The sequence below is a fragment of the Grammomys surdaster genome, unplaced genomic scaffold (assembly GCF_004785775.1).
Source record: "Grammomys surdaster isolate TR1022 unplaced genomic scaffold, NIH_TR_1.0 268, whole genome shotgun sequence".
In the NCBI taxonomy this organism is placed as follows: domain Eukaryota; kingdom Metazoa; phylum Chordata; class Mammalia; order Rodentia; family Muridae; genus Grammomys; species Grammomys surdaster.
Window position 1 is genome coordinate 1,039,331 of NW_021604709.1, and position 19,428 is coordinate 1,058,758.

Below are 19,428 nucleotides of genomic sequence, written 5' to 3' on the forward strand. Positions count from 1 at the left end.
ATCCAAGAAAACATCAAAACCATATTATTTGAGCAAAGCATTCCATGTCCTCATAACCATGTAGGGATGAGTATAAATAAAAGGAAAAATGTATTTTCTGCTGTGACTAGAATTCAGCTATATTTTAATTGTAAACTTCCATACTTAATTCACTGGAATTGAGTAATGTCTTCCTCATTTGTGGGCTTCAGCCTCAAATTAGGCCTGTGCATTAGCCTCCAGATACCACTTGTCCTCTGAGCAGCCTTGCATTGCTGATTACAAATTTTTATTGCCTCCATTCTGGTGGAATGCTCAAAGCTACCTACATTTCCAAAGTATTATGAATACTGTGCTTTCTTTGTCTGGTCTCACTTCTTGGAATGTAAAAGAGCCCATGTGAAGTTCAGTCTAATGTTAAAAGTGAATCTTTAATTTCTCCTTAGATGGTGGCTAAAACAAACTTGTTATTTGATGTGATATTAGGTAAAACAACACATGTGAAGACCCAGGCTGACTTGACCAACTATCCTTTAAATGTACAGATTGATCATTTAAAGAAGTATGAACATAGCATATGCCAGAGATCTGTTGTGCAAGTAAAGGGATGCAGAAGATTGTGAGTTTTTGAAAGCATATTTGGAATCATATCCATACTCATGTGCAGGTGTTTACAAACATGCTCAAATGTGTTTGTGTGCTTGTGTGTGTGTGTGTGTGTGTGTGTGTGTGTGTGTGTGTTTGCATGTGAGAAGATGAGACAGTGTATGGGCCTTTCCTTGGACTAATGTGGAAACGTTTTGTAAGTGACACATGTGTTTTCACAGAAGTGTGTATGTATATGTATAGTGGACTTAGTGAGGAATACATACATGAAGTATTGAGTATATATCTAAAACTAGGAAACTAGTATATCTGTACCCAATAATAATGTCAGATACTCAGTAGGGTACATTGAGCATTTTCAACACAGAAAACGGAGGTGTTGTTTTGTTGGACTCGAGGAGGCAGCACCTGAGGCCCTTGTTGGGAAGAGAGTTTAACAATCCCAAGCAGTGCTTCTGTTACCCTGAAAGGACATGAGGACTTAAGTTTGCTCTTCATACCCAGTGCAAGTCTTTCCCCTATCTGATCATGATACACTGGAGATACAGTGGCTCTGTGTAGAGTGGAAATTTCTATTCAAGGTACTTTTCATACTACGTAGCTTTCAGGAATGTCTGTGTGTCTAAAACCCCTAATTGTCCCCTGTCTGGGAGTAAGAGGGTCCTATATACAGTGTCTATGCTACTGTCCAGATATTGAGATCCTGGAATGAGTCATATGCTGTTCCTTAATGGGATGTCTTGACAAAGAGTTGATAAAACCTGTGACTATAAAAACTAGACGGATGTTATATGGCAGATAAACATCATTATGTTGTAGATTCACAGACACTGCTGAATAAGGTTGAGGGTTATTAGATTTCGCAGAGTTTTGTTTCTTACATTAACCAATGAAATTTCCTCAGTCTGATTTGAAATTTCCTCTAAACTTTATTCAGCACTGATCAACCTTCTTTCTTAACTTTTACAGCTTGAAATCTGTTCTTTGTGGGTTTATTTTGTCCCCTGGGAGAAATGTATATGCCTGACAATCTCCAGCTGTCACAGAATAAAATTTATTATCAGGTTTTATTGTGAAAAATGCAGACATATTTGGCACTGCTACATCACTCAGATGGATAATCTTGCCATGATGGATGCATTGCAGCACAAATTCTGCAGCAGATTAGACTACTAAGCAAATACATTTACACCCAAGCAGCTGCCCTTATCTCTTGCATCTGCAGATGCTCCAGTGCATTGGACACAAATGCTTGCTTATGTTTTGCTCAATAAAATATCCAATGTCTCCTTTTTTGTGACTCTATTCTCTGTGTATCTAAAGTTTTGGTACAGGAAAGAGTTTAATGGGGGATTTCATCCATCTTTGTATATCAAGTCTAGGTCTTATGACACTGTTATTATCCAGGATGTAGAGATTATAAAAATGTAAAAGGAATGGAAATCAATTTTTCTGACATGGTATGTAATGGCAGAGAGACAGGGCAAAAGGCAGCAGTGCTGAAGCCCTTATGCAGGTTTGTGAGTCTCTTTTCACCCTCCAGAGGTCACACCACTGTGGGTGGCAGGATTATGGGTGTGATTGATTGGATTTCCAGAGGCTGCCACCCAGTGAGTGTTGGGTTGTAGGGAAATAACCTAGAACTGCTTCAGGGGTGGGAAAACTAAGTCTGAGGTGGGTTGGAAAGCCAAAGCTATTTTTTTGGTCTCCCACACCTTCTCTGATGCTGGGGCCTTGGCCTTCTCAGACTCTTGGATATCCAGGCACCACTGTGAGCCAAGAATGGAGGCAGGGAACCCACACATTGAGTACAACATCTAGCCTTGGGCAGGTCCTGGGAGATCTGGCTTTACTCATTGTTTCCTAGCTCAGGGAAGATAGGCTGAGAAGTGCATATGCCTCTTTTAAGGGATATTTAGATGCATCTCTGTAGGAGGAAGTCTTTTCCAAGTTTTCCATGTCCACAGTAGATGAGACAGTGAGTCCATGAGTCTAAAGTGTATATTGCCTGTTCATAGCAGAAAATGAAAGTATAACTTCCTTCTCAGAGTCTGACCTGAGATTCAATGTCTTCTTCATGAAGGAATGTCTGGCAAGGAATATTAAATCACTAAGCCCTCAGGACCTAGGTATATCATTACCATGGAGATTCATGTATTGAGCCTACTAGACCACAGGTCATAACTCTTATGTGGACAGCACGGTATGTGTTCCAGGTATGAGTTATGATGGGGAGCAGGGTGCCCACTAAGTCATGTGCTCACCACTTCTCCTGGTCTAAACTCACTCTACCCAACAAGTTTCCTGGTATGGCTTTACTTCCTACACAGTTAAACCCACAGAACTCCCTTTATAATGTCACATACTGAGGCGCATGCCATTGCTATCCAGAATAGTGGTGACCTTCCCATCAGAGCAGAATTTATCTATTGGAGATGACGTCTTTCTCATCCCAGATTCTTGTAGAATTCATATGTGATGATTCTTGAATTCTATTTATATCAGAAATTGTTTAGGAAAAGACAGAAGATATATTTTTCTATGAGCACATAAGTATATGTATTATACTCATTAGTAAGTCTCCAACCAGAATCCAAAAAGGGGTGACCTAATCCAGAGCTTAACATCATTTATATTAGTACATACATTCTTGGCTGATGAAACGCAATAGAGGAATGATAGGATGATGACAGGCCTTCTGTGCTCTGGTCTACCACATGGTTTTATGTGAAGGGTCAATGTTGAAGGTACATACAATCACAAATTGACTTTCATAATATGAAATCTGTGTCTCCAAGGGGTAATTTTAATGAATGTTATCTCTATGTAAGAATCTTTTCTCATAGAAATTGGATATCTTACCATCTCTGATATTGGAATGCAAAATCCTGAATAGATGTCTTTTCAGCTTTTGTCCATCATCAGCTTAGGGCACAAATATTAACTATGTCTCAGCTGAACTCTAGGCATTGCTCAATCAAATCATTTCCAAAACTAGACCAATATTTGGAAGGTTTCCAGAGCCCATTTCCATGAACACCAAAGGTTAAATGATGATGGACTTCAATCCTACATGCGTGGATACCATTTCCCTTCATATTATGAAAGTACACGTCAGGAAAGTTGAAAACTCCATCACAGCCCCTCATTGATGCCCAGAGGGAAAAATCCTCCTCATCCTAAACCATGTTTAACTTAAGTCTCTGAAATGTCAAAAAGAAAAACAAATACTCATTCAAGAGGACATGAGCTCTCAAAAGCTGAGCCTATGCTGATGTGACAGCAAAGGATAATTAGATATCCTGGGTCCTCATTTAAGAAGGGAGATTCTGACAGAAGATCATATATATATATATATATATATATATATATATATATATATATATAATTTCACTGAACCTATATCTATGTGGAAGAAGCCAAAACACTGCAGCTAGTCTACATGTTTTCTTTTATACAAGGTCAGTTGAAATATTAATATCTAGGCATGTATTTTACAAAAGTTCCACATAACCTGAACAGTTGAGATAAAATATTCAGCACAATTTATATGTTTTACACTGGTGCCAATGTCTGTGTTTGACATTCATGGCCTTTGAGAGTCACACAATTGGGTATGAGGTTTGCGTCTTGATATATTTGCCTTGTGACTGTTTCATCTTTCAGATAAAGTAGTTGATGATCTGCATGGCAAGACAGCACCTGTAATTACCAAACACCTGCTCAGATGTCATCCTAGGAGTGGTCCTTCAGAGATGATCAATTTGTGTGTGCCACCTGAGATCTAGCTAAGTCTGTTCAGATGAGTGAAAATCTTGGTTGTTAGGTTTAGTTGACAACAGATGCTGTTTAACGACTATGATCCTATATAGGTATTTAATAGGTGGTGTCTTGCCTTTGAAATGCTCTTTACATCACTGTATGGAGGTAAATATGTTAATCATTCCATTGATTATCAAATATGATTTGAAAGAAGATGTATCTATCTTCTGGCATTCTTGTTTCATTAAATAAATTTTTATTTATTGACATTATATAGACTCTCATAGGACCATTATGCTAGGCTCTTGTTTATAAGCATATCAGAGTATAATTAATAGAGTCAGGGACTGGTTCATGAACATTAAATGGGTGCCAATTTGGCCCAGTCATTTGTTGATGATGCCCACAATCTTTGCTTTAATTTATATCTGCATATTTTATAGCTAAGACATAATTTGAGTTGAACGTTTTGGGGATGAGGAGCTGTTCCTATTCTTCCACTGGGAATCCTGCTGAGTTACAGGAAGGGGTCACTTAAGGATCCACATACCCCACTGCTATGAGTCTCAGATAGAGTGATTCCCATAGACACTCTTCAATTTCCTCCAGGTCTGTGGTACAAGCTAGAGAAGCCCCTCCTTCCACACTTGCACTGCCTCCTGAAAACTTTATTCTTTCTCTGCTGCTCTCCCTATATCTGATCTCCCATGCCTATGTCTCCACTCCATCTCCTCTCACATCCTGGTCCATCCCTCCATTTATCCTTAGTATCTGTCTCATTTACCCTTTAAAAGTGATTCAACAAGACTCACTATATACCTTCTTGTTTTTGTCAAAGGTCTAATGTCAGTGTTGGGGATTTAGCTCAATAGTAAAGCACTTGCCTAGAGCAAGCTCAAGACCCTGGGTTCAATCCTCAGCTCTGAAAGAAAAAAAGATCAAATATCCATGTGTTTGTGGGTATATTACTTGGTTTTTGATTCTGTTCCATTGATCAATCTGTCTGTTTGTTCCAATTCAATATGGTTTTTCTATCTGTTGCTAGGTAGTACAGTTTGATTCCCCTAGAAGAACACATGCAACACTGTCCAGTGAGAGAAAATATTCAACACAGTTTATGTATATAGGTATATGTTTATATGTATATAAACACTTACCAAGGACAGTCTGTATTTCTGAATGCTTATAATACAATATGTGCTGTCCAGGTAAGATTCACTGAAATGTTGGTCCATAGAACTGTGAGCAGGTAAACATTTTTTTGACCCTACTGAGTATCATATGTGGCTTGATACACATTATTAGTTTCTAAAAAACCTTTGCTGACTTAATCTTTGCTTCTTCTCTACCTCTTTGTCTGTCTGATTCTCCTTCTGTCAATTTCCTTCTTTCTGTCTCTGTCTCTGTCTCTCTGTCTCTCTCTGTCTCTCTCTGTCTCTCTCTGTCTCTCTCTGTCTCTCTGTCTCTCTATCTCTGCTCTCTCTCTCTCTCTCTCTCTCTCTCTCTCTCTCTCTCTCTCTGTGTGTGTGTGTGTGTGTGTGTGTGTGTGTGTGTCTGTGTGTTTTCATGTTCATGGATGGGTGTGTATACAAATGGTCATGACACATTGTAAACTTCAGGATACAATAAAGATTTCTTCCACTAGACTTTTTAACTATGAGTTTCACCAAATGTTTGGTTTGGCATGAAAATTTGCTTAGAATCAGTAACTCATCTATAAAATCGTAAATATAAGGGTATTTTTTAAAAGAGTTATAAGGTAAAACAAAGCATTTTCAGTATATATGTGTTGCCAAACACTTGGGATAATGACTTAAAACAAGTTACCAACAAAGTAAATATATTAGGATTTCATTTTCCTTATTTCATTGTGATCTACCTCCATATCTTTTAGAAAATATTGGTACTTTATTTTTTTGTATCCTCTGGAAACTACTAAATAGTTTGGCCTTTACTGCTGTGTACATTGCCACAGTCCTCCAGGTCAGTTGTTGCATCTAAATTCTAAATTTTACTGCTATTATGGCCCTTTCTTGTATATCTTCCTTTTTTCTTTTTTCTTTCTTGTATCCCCACTTCTCTTCTTTCTTTTCTGTGGAAAACTCTACACCTTTAAATATTCCAACTTCACAAATGATATTTTCAAGGTTAAGGTAGTTTCACAAAGATGCAATGTAACTTGCTTTGCGACTCCTTAATCCCTATGATAATTAGCCTGAGTACTTATGTGAAAATTTATTTCTTTACAATATCTTATTTTTCCTGTAACCCAGTATTGATGATAGGCAAAATGTTTGATTCTCTCAGAAGTTCTTTTATTGTTTAGAATTGTTTTTACAACCCTTCACTTTTAGTTATTGGATTATATGAAGTTGAGAATTTCTCTTTCCATGTCTGAAGATCTGAGCTGGAGTTTTGATGAGGACTTCTTTGAATCTATAGATTCAGGGTTATTCCATATCACATTCTCAGTTAAAAAGAAATCACTGCCTGTTTGTGCCAGAATCTCAGCCTCTGGGTTGAAACCTTACCCCGAATCTGATAGTCCACAAGGAATTAGAACTGCATACATGTGAAAGAAGCCTAGACCTTGTAATTTTTCTACATAATTTATATTTACAGTTATTCACTTAAAAATTAAGGTATATGTACCCCATGTATAATAACATTCACAAAAACACATGTTACATTGCCCAATGAGAGAAAATATTCAGCACAGGTTATGTATATAGGTATATGTGTATATGCATGAAAACACTTACCAATATCAGTTTATATTTCTGTATGCTTATAATGCAATATGTGCTGTTCAGCTAAGATTCCCTAAAATGCTGGTCCACAAAATTGTGTGCAGGTAAACATTCTGTTCACTCCACTGAGTATCATATGTGGTTTGATACACATTATTAGTTTCTAAAACACCTTTTCTGAGTTAGTCTTTGTTTCTTCTCCCCCTCTTTGCCTGGGTATTTATGTGAATATTTTCTCTTTTTTTGCCATATATTACTTTTCCTGTAACCTGGTATTGATGATATACAAAGTGTTCCTTTTCCTAGATTCTACAGAAGAAGGTTTGGTTCCATGCAAAGAAGTTGGCACCAGTGTGGGCACCAGTAAATTAAGATTACAATATGTCCCCATATCAGACAGAGAAAACCCCAGAGCTATCAAATCTCACTTAATGGGAGTAATTATGAAAGAAAAATGTATCCACTGCTTTACCACAATTTCAACTTGCTATCTTGTTTAAATTCTTTGGTCAACATTGAGAGCACGGAGAAGACATGGACAACAAAAACTCTAAGAAAGAAGAGATTCTCATGCACTATTTCCTATATTTGGCTTCTAAGTCCCCCCCACCTCTCTCTCTCTCTCTCTCTCTCTCTCTCTCTCTCTCTCTCTCCCTCACATTCATTCGTTTGGGTGCTTCTGTTTTAATTTTGTTTGATTGTCTATTGTAATTTTTAATCCTTTAAAATCACATTCCTAGCATCTTATTTTGAGAAACACTAATCTCCAGGTAATAACTAGAAAATGAATGCTCAGAGAAATGAAAAGAAAGGGGCTTTATTTAATAATCAAAACAATTTGGAATCAGCCTTGAATGGGATTCACCCTGATTGAGGAAGAAAAGAGTGTTTAAACCATGAGGGCATTGACCCTTCTTCATGAGTGGCACAATCAAGAGCCACAAATTAATTATTAACTAATTATTATTAACTAATAATTATTAATTAATTAATATTATTAAATATTAGCCACTTCTTGTTTGTTATATGAACTTTTCTCCTTTTCTCATAAAAATATTGTATGTGTTCATGTGTGTGGTTTACACCCCATTTATTTTAAAGATTATCATGTGAATGTCCTTGGAACAAGCAAATTGCTATAACTTTTTACTCCATATGTCTATGTCATAGATAGATAGATAGATAGATAGATAGATAGATAGATAGATAGATAGATAGACAGATAGATATAGAAGTAGATATAGATATAGATATAATGTAACTAGATATTAGTTCTGTATCTCAGCAGACTTTGTGTGTATAGGAACAGATAGAGTAGCTGACATGAGAAGCAGTCTTGTGCTTTTTGTTATTTTGTAGCTAGACTACAGTGTAACAACTTTCTCATCTACAGTTTCTCCTGGAATTCTGGGCCTGTTGAGAGTGGATTATTTTCATGTTCCTTTCTGTTAGGGACATACTTTTGGTATCAGGCAATCTTAGATTTGCAACAACTAGCCTATCTCAAACTCCAATTACAATGGAGGTTGGCCCCTAGGATCAATGTAGACAGCAAATCACACACATACACACACACACACACACACACACAACACACACAGAGCAAGGGGATGAGGGAGGAGGAAAGAAAGAGAGGGAGAGAAGGAGAGAGAGAGAGACAGAGACAGAGACATAGTCATTCCTATGAAATTATCAGCAGAAAGGTGATTTAATAACCCAAGGGGAAAGCATATATGTGGGAGTTTGTGTGCAAAGAGTAGTAGCATCAAAATAGCAGCAGACTCACCACCAGCATTGGCAGTGAAAGCAGCAACAGCAGAGTCAAGCAAGTAAAAAGTACCATGCACTAACCAATTGCACCAGTGGAGCTCTATAAGCAAGTAATAAATCAGGTGTTTCTTTTTTTTTTTCAGAAATGGCTTTTGAAAAGGAAAAGTAGATCTGGCAGATCTGTGCTTGAATAAGTGGTAAGTCCTGATTAAGGATATAAGGATATTAGCTGAATAAAAATTTTTTGTTGGCTGTTCAACCCTATCATTTTGTTTCAGGAATAAGTCCTTAGCTAATAAGGGAATGAGCTGTGGGGCTAGCTTTAAAAATGTAGCCTAATATTTTCATCAAGTGTAAGAAGAGTAAGATCTAAGGGGGTACACTATAATTTTTCTTTAAAGTTGAATAATATTCCATTGTGTATGTCTTCGACTTCATAATTTTCCACAATTCAAGTGATAGACATCTAGACTGATTTATGTCCTAGATATTGTGAATAAAGCAGCAATAAGCAAATACTGGTGTGTATTTCTCCAGTGAAGCTGCATCCTTTTGATGTGGAAAATGTCTGTAGTGGAAAAAATAAGATCTGTTTCTTTGTTTCTGAGGAATGAACATACGTCACAACATCAACAACGGTGAATATGGTTTGTACATTCTTCACGTTCCCTACAAATAGATTTTTTAATGGTAGCCCTCCTGAGTCCAAATTGACTCAAAATTTGGTTTTTGTTTTCATTTTACTAATTGTTGATGATGGTAATTTTTTAAAGTTTGCTATTATCCTTGATTATTCTTTCTGGATATCATTTTCTTTATACAAATTTTAGACAGAAGAGAGCTACAAGGAGCATATCTCAGTATAATAAATGCTAAAAGAAACAGACCATAAAGAACATGATCATAAAGGGGAAAATCCTATAAGAATCTCAATAAAAACAGAAAAAAAATCATGGGAAAAATTTTCATCCCTACTCATTACAGCGTTCAATGTCTTAGAGAGCACACAATACAATAAGAAGCGTATACTTCAGGTCTATGTAAGAGAAGACAATGAATACTTGTATGCTATGTTTCTGCAGAAAATATATTGTCCTACATAAAGAACATAAAATCTTGCCAGAAAGTACTACAAAGGAAAACTACTTTTGGCAAATACCAGATTCTATTGCAGCATAAAAATTAAGCATGATTTCTATATACTAATAAGAAATTCAAAGAGTATGAATTCAGAGAAACAATCCTAGCACAAACTTCTAAAACCTAAATATGATGATAATAGTAATAGTAATAATAATAATAATAATAATAATAACAAATGAGAAGGAGGGGCAGGAGGTGGAGGAGAAGAAAAAGTAAAAGGAGAAGTAAAAGAAGATGACACTGAAAAAGAAAATTTTTCTTTCATTGCAAACAAAGCAAAGAAACAAAGGTCTCTATACTAAAAACTTCCAAACTCTGCAGAATGAAATCATTCAATATACTATAATAAAGAAAGACATCTCATGAAGAGTGAATTCAGTGATTGATATTGTGAATATGAATGACTATAGTCATGTCAACCTGAAAACCCAGAAACATCTAAGAGAATATTCAAATGTTAATTGGTCAGATTAAGTTGGTATATTGGCATGTCTGAGATTGAGTGTATCAATTAATAATTGATATAGGTCATTATAATACACTGATACTAAACTATGAACTACCTCTCCAGGCTGGTTGCTTTGAGTACATAATAGGACAGATGGACTTGAATTCTATTTTCATAAAACTAACTGAGCTAGTCAGAGAGGGACCCATTAAGCGACTTTCAAGAAGCTTCCTTTCCAGATATAATGACTGGGGCTAATGAGTTGTGGAAAGAAAAATCCTACCATTGTTACAAATAAAGGTTGTTTCATAATATTTGCCAAAAATGATCCTCAGAAAAGGGCAGAACTGAAAGCTCCTGGAGCCTTTGAAATTCTATTATTAAAGGGCAATCACAGACCATGACCCTGGACATTTCTTCCCTCTCAGGATCATAAGAATGTATTTATGATGCAGTAATTGTTAATCTAAGAAGGTATATGGATTTGTCGGCCCAAATAAAAGTTACAACTTGTGTAGACTATGATTATCAACTTAATAAAGATCAGAAGGGGCAATCTGTGTAGCATGATATCGTGAAGAAGTTGTAGTGAAGGGTTAGAATTGTAAGAGTGTAAGAAAAGGGGTGGACACAGAAGAAATTCAGAACAAGGAGGAAGTTACACAACATGTGCTCCAAAACGTGATAGAGAAAAATCCAGATCTTGGATTCAGGTGGGGCCAGGTGAAGAGACAGGAAATGTAGTGGCAAGAAAATGAAAATATTGCCTTTGGTCAAAGAAACATGGGGCAAGGGCACATAGAATTGAGCAAACTGGAGAAGACAGGGCTACCACAACTCAAGCTATATACTATATTTTTCTTATTAACTACCTGCTTCCTGTATATTTCCTGGTATGGTCCTTCTTCTCTCTATAGTAATTGTAGCCTCTTCTTTAAATTTTACATGCACACACACACACAATGACTGTATACATGGGAATAAACACACACACACACACACACACACACACATAATCATGTATTTAACTATATGAATGCAACCTGAGGGTTCTGTTTACTCTTGCTTATAGGTTTATGTTTTTACTGCTGAATATTTCATACTATAATGCCAAGTTGGTACATCCTTTTTGATAGCTGATTCTCTATTGGAGGCCGTTATTTTTATACAGGTCTTCAAACGTACTGGGATGTTGTGAGATGTCATGATCTTTTCTGGCATATGAACAGCCGTTATCACTATGTAGGTTTTGTGTATGAAACAATATTTGTGAGACTAAGGATGCATTAATATATGCATATATATAAACATGTAAATATATAAACCACATTAAGTGAAATGATAAAGTGATGTTCATATGCATCCTTTAATTATTATATGTATACATATAATTTATGCCTATGCACATATACAAACGTACATGTATTTTTATACAAGACACAATTTAAGTAATATAGGACATAAAATGTTAAATAATAAAATAAAGAAGTTACAATGATGTAAGGCATGGATTGCAAGTAGAGAAGAATGAAAAATATGGATGCATGATCTACAGTTATAGTTTTCAAAATTCGTGTAAAATTATCGCTGTGGAGGTTTTCAAAAATATATGCATGTAAAGTATAATATGAACTCTCTGCCTTATAAGAGAACAACACTATAATATATTCTGAAAGATGCAAGAAATAGAAGTGTTATACACTGACTATCAGATTATGTCTTGTTAATAGAGGAGGAGAGCAAAACTGTGAATTCTTACAGAACACTCCAACACATTGGAAGGCCTGTAGGAAATGAATGACTGTCAAAAAAGCGAGAGTATCAGCTTTCCAAAGGGTGTGCCTTCTTAGGGTTATCAGGTATAAACTTGTCAGCATTAAAAGCATACACAATTGAGCAAGCAATATTTAATAGAGTCCTCGTGTATACATTTTTACGTCTACTTCTGGTATCCCTGACCCCTTCTGCTTGTTCAAGTCTATCTCTCACTCATCCAGAAGTCTACTGTTTGGGTCTCTCCATCTCTTTCCATTACTGATGAATTATACCTTTGAAGAGATATTTATGCTAGTTTTCTTTCTATAAGTATATAAGAGTACCATGAATAGTGTCAAGAGTTTGGCTCTCTCTCATGGGATGGGTCTCAAGTTGGGGCAGTCACTGGTTGGCTGATAACCAAAAAGAAGTTTTATCACGTCAACCAACTAACATGGGAGCATCAGGACCCAGAAAGACTGAACAACCAACCAAAGAGTCATAGGCCTCCTACATATTTGTAGCAGATATTAAACTTGATTTTCATTTTGGGACCCCACTTAATGTGATGTTCAAAATGAGTCTTATTCCCAAATTTATGTTGTCTGGAATCATTCTCAAATGTAAGCCAGAGGTGTCTCCTAGGTAAAAAATCAGTTAAGTTGACAACTATTGTTAACACCCTCAGGGGAAAGACTCTTCATTCTCCTGCCAGTCTAATCATACCTTCTGAGTTTCAAGAGACATGTTATGTGTTTTCAGTGTTTAAAAATTTAAATAATAAAAATATAAAGGAGGAAAACAATGGAAAATGAATTTTAAAGTAATTGCATATACTACTAAATTCCATCTTTAATATTTTGTGTGAAGTTATACAGTCTTGGCATATAACTTTTTGTGTGTGTTTGCTTCTTTTTTCACTTCCAGGTGAATACAGGTTCTTAAATATATTACATAATTAATAGATGTTTCTCTTTGATTTTATTCATAATATTCTTTAAGTGTAACTCACACAAATGTACAAAGATTGACAAAAATGTCCATTTTTGACTCAGAATTCAGATCTAAAGCTGTAACTAAACATTGAATTTCTGCGGTCATATGGAGTTCTGATCTCTGCATGCTCTCTGATAAAGGCCTTGGGAATAATTAATAATTTTCTTTGGCCCAGAATACATAGAAAAGGTATTTTGTGAGAAAAAGCAAAAAGTAAAAGAAAAAGTCGCTCTGACTGCTTCATGAGCATTATATTCCAAGACATCAAGTATTTTCATTATGGTGGAGACAGCCTGTTCCAAATGATGTGTGAATCAAATCTGAACTGGTCCCATGACCTTAAATACTCTGTCAAATTTAGGATTGATATTTACTACAAGTTTTAAAATTCAATTACTCAGGGTGTTCTATACTTAAAAGCTTTTTTGTTTGATATGTGTTACATTAAGTGGTTCATTCAGACTGTAGTTGGTCTGCTTGGTGTTTATTTATGTTTGGTTGTTCTCTCTCTCTCTTTTTCTCCAATTTGTTGTAGGTGGACAGTTTTCTTTGAAGGAGATATTTATCACTACATGAATCAGAGGGAAAAAAAATATGATACCACTTCTAATATGTGTCATGTCATAAAGGAGCAAATCCCATCTTACACAAGTGAAAATCAACATAGAGTTCTTTCACTTTATTTTTCTATTATTTTAAACTGTAATCTGAGAGTTAATTTTTTTATCAGTTCTTATTAAAAACAGTGTATAGAAATGTGCCCATATGTGTGAAGGTAAGGGAGAAAAAAACAATGACAAAAGGCAAATTATAAAGTTGTAAAAATACACTCATTTAAGTTGATGGATATGATTTTTGTTAGATGAATCAGAGATAAGGGGAAAAGAAGGGCTAGAGAATTTTGTTAGAGTTTAGAACTGTCAAAAACCATCGAGAAAGGCTAAGTCAACAATATAATCACAGGAGGTAGAGGAAGTAAGGGATCTGGGAGGGAGATTAGATTGGGAAGTATAAAAGGGGACAGGATCAGGTATGGGAAGAGACAGAAGAGAAATGCAGACTGTCAGGAAATTGAATAAAAATATGTACCAGTGGGGTATGGTGAAATGGTGGAGGGGACCACTAGAAAATCCCAGATGCCAGGGAAGCAAGAGACTACCAGGACCCAATGGGGATGACTTTAGCTGAAATATTCAACAAATGGGGGTTTAGAACCTGTAAAGACCACCACCAGTATATAGGCGTGGCCTGAATTTGAGGAATGGAGACAGCCACCCATCTCAAAATATTTAACCTAGATGTGGTACCCTCTAAAGGAACTGCAGGGACAAAAAACTGGAGCAGAGACTGAAGCAAAAAACGTCCAGAGACTACACACCCTAGGTATCCATCACATGTGTATACACGAAACCCCAGACAGTATTGATGATGCCAAGAAGAGTTTGTTGAAAGGAGCCTGGTATGTCTGTACCTGAGAGACTCTGCTAACTTTTGAATAATATAGACACAGTTACAATCAATCATCACATTGAGCCCAGGAACATCAAAGTAATAGTTAGGTGAAGGACTGAAGGAAATGAAGAGGTTCACAATGCCATAAGAACAACATTATATACTATCCTGTCCCTTGCCCCCAGAACTCTCAGTGACTAAAGCATCAACAAAAGAGTATACATGCAGTGATCTATGGCTTCAGACACATATTAGCAGAGGATTGCCTTATCTGTGATCACTAAAATGGGAGGTCCATGGTCCTGTGGAGGTGTGATGCAACATCATAGGGGGATGCTAGAGTGGTAAGGCAGGATTGGGTGAGTCTGTGGAGGAGAACATTCAGAGGCAGTAAGGGGGCAGGGCGGGGATGCTGAGTTTCCAATGGGGAAATCAGGAAGAGGGACAACATTTGAAATTTAAATAAACAAAATAACTAATTGATAATTAAAACAAAATAATAGAAAGTTTTTTGGAGTTTCATTTTTCTTTTTGATTGACAGTGAGTGAGTATTTTTTCTTTGTGAATGACTCCTTTGTTTTTTTCTTCCTTCCTTCCTTCCTTCCTTCCTTTCTTTCTTTTTTTCTTTGTACCTTTCTTTCTTTTCTCTTTGGTACATGAAGAATAAATCAATAAATAAATAAAATCTTACATCTACTTGAAAATATCAGAACTTAAATTTTTAACAAGAAAAAATATGTATTCATATTATAACATGACACAAGTATTTCATTAATGATCAAAACATAAGTATTCTATATGACAGGAGAGTTTCATGCTCTTCAACATTCATAACTGTTCTATTCACAACATCTAGGAAATGAAAAGATTTTATGAGTGTTATGTGTATGTGTGTATGTATGTATTTTATGTAGTTATGTGTAGATAAGAACAGGTTACTGAGGAGATCAGAGGCATTGTTTGCTACCTTCAGGGAGCTTCCTGAACTGAATGTAATGACTGGTGTTAATGTGTTGTGGAAAGAAATCAACCTGCAATTGTCTAAGTTAAAGGTTATCTCAGCAGTTTTGCCTCTGAAAAGGTCAGTACTGAATGGTCCTAGATATCCTGAAATACTACCGTTCTGTAAGGAATTGTGTATCTTGATCATGTATGATACATCTCTCTTTGGATCCCAAATACAGAGTTTCTGAAACACTAAGAGTTCAACTTGGATGTTGTAGGAATTTGAAGGCCAGAGATCAGTGATATCTTCTGTTAAGCAAGAAGGCTATACAAGGATATTGCAAAAACTGGAGAATAAGACTTTTGGAGAAAGCTGAGTTGAAGTCATAGCCTGTAACTGTGGGAGAATAAGATGAAGGGGAGATTCAGAGAGATGCGAATTTGAGGATGGGAAGATGTGGGCCAGAAAGTGACAGAAGACTATGAATATCTTGTATCCTGTAGGAGCAATGTGAAGAGAGAAAATATAAAGGGCAGAAATAAACAAAGAAGGGGAAAGGTTGAAATAACATGTGGTGCTGTCAAGAAGCCAATGCAAACTAAGAGTACAGGATATAAGGCTAATTCATTTGCAGGCTGTACTCACTGCCTGAAACAGGCTCACTGCAGTTCCACATCTAGCCTTGGATCCACGACCAATTCTAAAAAGACCATGGCCTACCTGCTCCATTCTCAAGTATTACTCCTAACAACCCTAATATTAGTTCTGAACCTGAGCTATTACCATGTGGTAGGTTACATGCTGGTAGGTGGCATAAGAGAATCTAGTATGGAGGAGGATGGGGCCCAAGAAGCACTGGACTTTGCTGTCAGCCAGTACAATGAAAAAAACAGTGACATGTACCTGAGTCAAGTGGTGGAAGTGAAGAGTGTCAAAACACAGGTATGAAACCCTTTATAGAGGGAACCTGACTTATTTTACAGAGGTACACACATATCTCCTTAATCTATCTACCATTCTCTCCACTCTTCTTCTCTCTGATCCTGATTTGGTCTGCTTTTTAACTAGTGATTTGAGGTTGTATTACAGTATTGACATATTCTTCCCTTTCATATGTCATTTCCTCAGATATTTTCTGTCCTCAGGAAGTACATTTAGGTGAGCTTAAGCAAACTGCAATAACTTCTGTTTCACTCCTTTGAAACTTTAGAGTAACTTGTCTGTGTGCATGTCTTTTTCTTTCCAAACTTCCCAGCCATACCAGAACAGAGGCTCTTCACCAGAAAATGTCATTAAGACCCTTGTCATTTGTTTTTTTGAATCTTTCATCTATGTCCTGTTCTGTTTTCTGTAAACATAATGTTAATTTCTTGGTTCTCTAGAGCTTTCATTGCATAATGGTATAGCACCTATGAAACCCTGACCCTTACACAAAAAGAAACCCCTACTTAAACATCTTCATTCAGGCATATTATGTGGGATGTGAAAATTATTAGAGAATAATAGACCATTGTACACTGAAATAAGTGGATGAATCTCATTTTGGTGATATGAAGCTAAGTGCAAAAGATCCTCAAGATTCACTTCCAAGTTCAAAGGGTACTTAACATTTTATCTTCTCTCACCTTTTGATTCTCTAGAGTTCTGTCAGGATGAGTCTGATTCCTTGTGGAAAAAAACAGCTCAATGTATTTAATTAAAAATGGAAGACATAGTTGAGAGTTTCAAATTCAAAAGATATTCCTATTAACAGTTGTAGCTAAAGTGAAGAAACTATAATGGTGTATTCTTTTTGTTCCAAAGTATTCTTTAAGTGAAGCATCCAAAGTTCTAGTGTCCATGCAGAGATGAGTCTAAATAAAAGAAGAGAATGGATTTTCTCCTCTCTCAAGGATTCAGCTAAATATTTATAGTGAGTTCCCACACATAACTACACTGGAACAGAGCTACTTCTTATTCATTTGTGCCTTCAGCCTCAAGTTAGTTCTGTTAGTTATCCTCCAGACATCAATGGTCCTCTGAACAGCCTTCCAATACTGATACAAACTGTATAGTGCCTCCATGCCAGCTAATTCCTCAGAGCTACGTACTTTTCCTAAGTATTAGAAACATTGTTCTTTCTGTGTCCTGTCTCAATTGAAAGTAAAGGAGCTCACATCAAGTTCAGTTTACTGCTAAACATGAATCTTTAACTTCTCCTTAGGTCGTTGCTGGACAGATATATTATTTTGACGTGATCCTAGGCAAAACAACATGTTTGAAGACCGAAGCTGACTCAACCCACTGTCCCTTAAATGAACAGGCTGATCAGCAAGAGGTATGAATATAACACTTGCCAGAGACATTTTCTTCAAGTAGAGGGATGTACAACCTTGTGAGTTTGTGAAAATACATTTTGGACCATATTCATACACATGTGCAATATTTGCAAACATGGAAGAAAGTGTGTGTTTGTGTGCATGTGTGTGTGTGTGTGTGTGTGTGTGTGTGTGTGTGTGTGTTCATAGAGGTAGACCAAAGTATATCTGAGCTTTACATGGGCAAAGGTGGAAATGTACATAAGTGACGTATGGGTTTTTACAGAAGTGTGTATGTGTAAGAGTAGTGTAGTTAGGTAAGAATACATCCATCTAGTATTGATATTAAATGTAGCACTGGTGGAACAGAGTATCTGTTCACATAAATAATTTGAGTTGTTCAGTAAGTTAAAATGTTAATTATGTACTCTGAGATCACTGTGGTGTTGCTTGATTGACCTGGAGGACAGAGCAACAGGTTCACTGTTGGGAAGACGCATTTACACCTCCAAGCACAGCTTCTGTCCAGACAACCCTGAAAGGAAATGAGCCCTGCAGTGCTGCCCTTTGCACTCAATGTCAGTCTATACAGTAATAGTGGTACAGAAGAGATACAGTAGATTTGTATACAGTGGCAGTTCCTTTTAATGCCACTTTCCCTACTATGAAACTTTCAGGAATTTCTGTGTCCCATCCCCCTAAAAATCCTCTGTGTGGAAGTGAGAGGGTCCTGTGTACTGAATGAATGCTCTGGTCCTGAATTCTGTGATCCTAGAATGAGTCATATGGTGTTCCTTAATGGGATTTCTTGAGAAAGAGATGATAAACCTTGTAAAAGGTAAATAGTAGTAATATAGCAGGTGGACATCATTACGTTGTACATCAGCAGATAATGCTCAATCAAGTTGTATGTTGTTAGACTTGGCAGAGGTTTGTTTTGACATTCACCAGCCGAATACCCTCAAATGGTTCTGGTTTCAGATTTCCTCTTAGTTTTATCCAGCACTGATCAACCTTCTTTGTTCTGTTTTATAGAGTGAATTCTGCTCTTTTGAGGTCCTTGATGTCCCCTGGGAGAATTATATGGCCCTGATGAACTCCAGCTGTCACAGTATATAAGTTTGTGGCAAGTGGCACTGTGCAAGATGCAGACCACTTTGGCACTGCTTCATCACTCCAATGGATAATCTTGCCTTGATGGATGCCTTGCAGATTACCAGTACCAAAATCAGCAGTGGCTTTGACTGCTAAGCATATATAATTACACACAAGCTGCTCCCCCTTTCCCCTTCTTCTGCAAATGCTACAATACTTTGCCCACATATGCTTGCTAATATTTTGCTCAATAAAGTGTTCAACAGCTCATTTGATCTGACTCCAGTTTAGTGTATGTAACTTTGTGGTATGGGAAAGAGCCTAATTAGAGCTCATATCCATATGTGCATATATCAAGTCAGGGGCTAATGACACTGTCATATTCCAGAATAGTGAGATGATAAGGAATGTGAAAAGAGTGGAAATCA

The 19,428-nt window shown here is 36.6% G+C and overlaps 1 protein-coding gene across 1 annotated transcript; it reads left to right on the top strand.

Moving 5' to 3' along the window:
• The first annotated feature begins 16,319 nt into the window (after positions 1-16,319).
• LOC114628473 (cystatin-S-like) lies at positions 16,320-19,024 on the top strand. The gene is made up of 3 exons (XM_028776362.1): positions 16,320-16,550; positions 17,812-17,925; positions 18,941-19,024. Exons 1-3 carry the CDS (start codon positions 16,320-16,322, stop codon positions 19,022-19,024), a joined length of 429 nt encoding a protein of 142 aa, XP_028632195.1.
• The last annotated feature ends 404 nt before the right edge of the window (positions 19,025-19,428 follow it).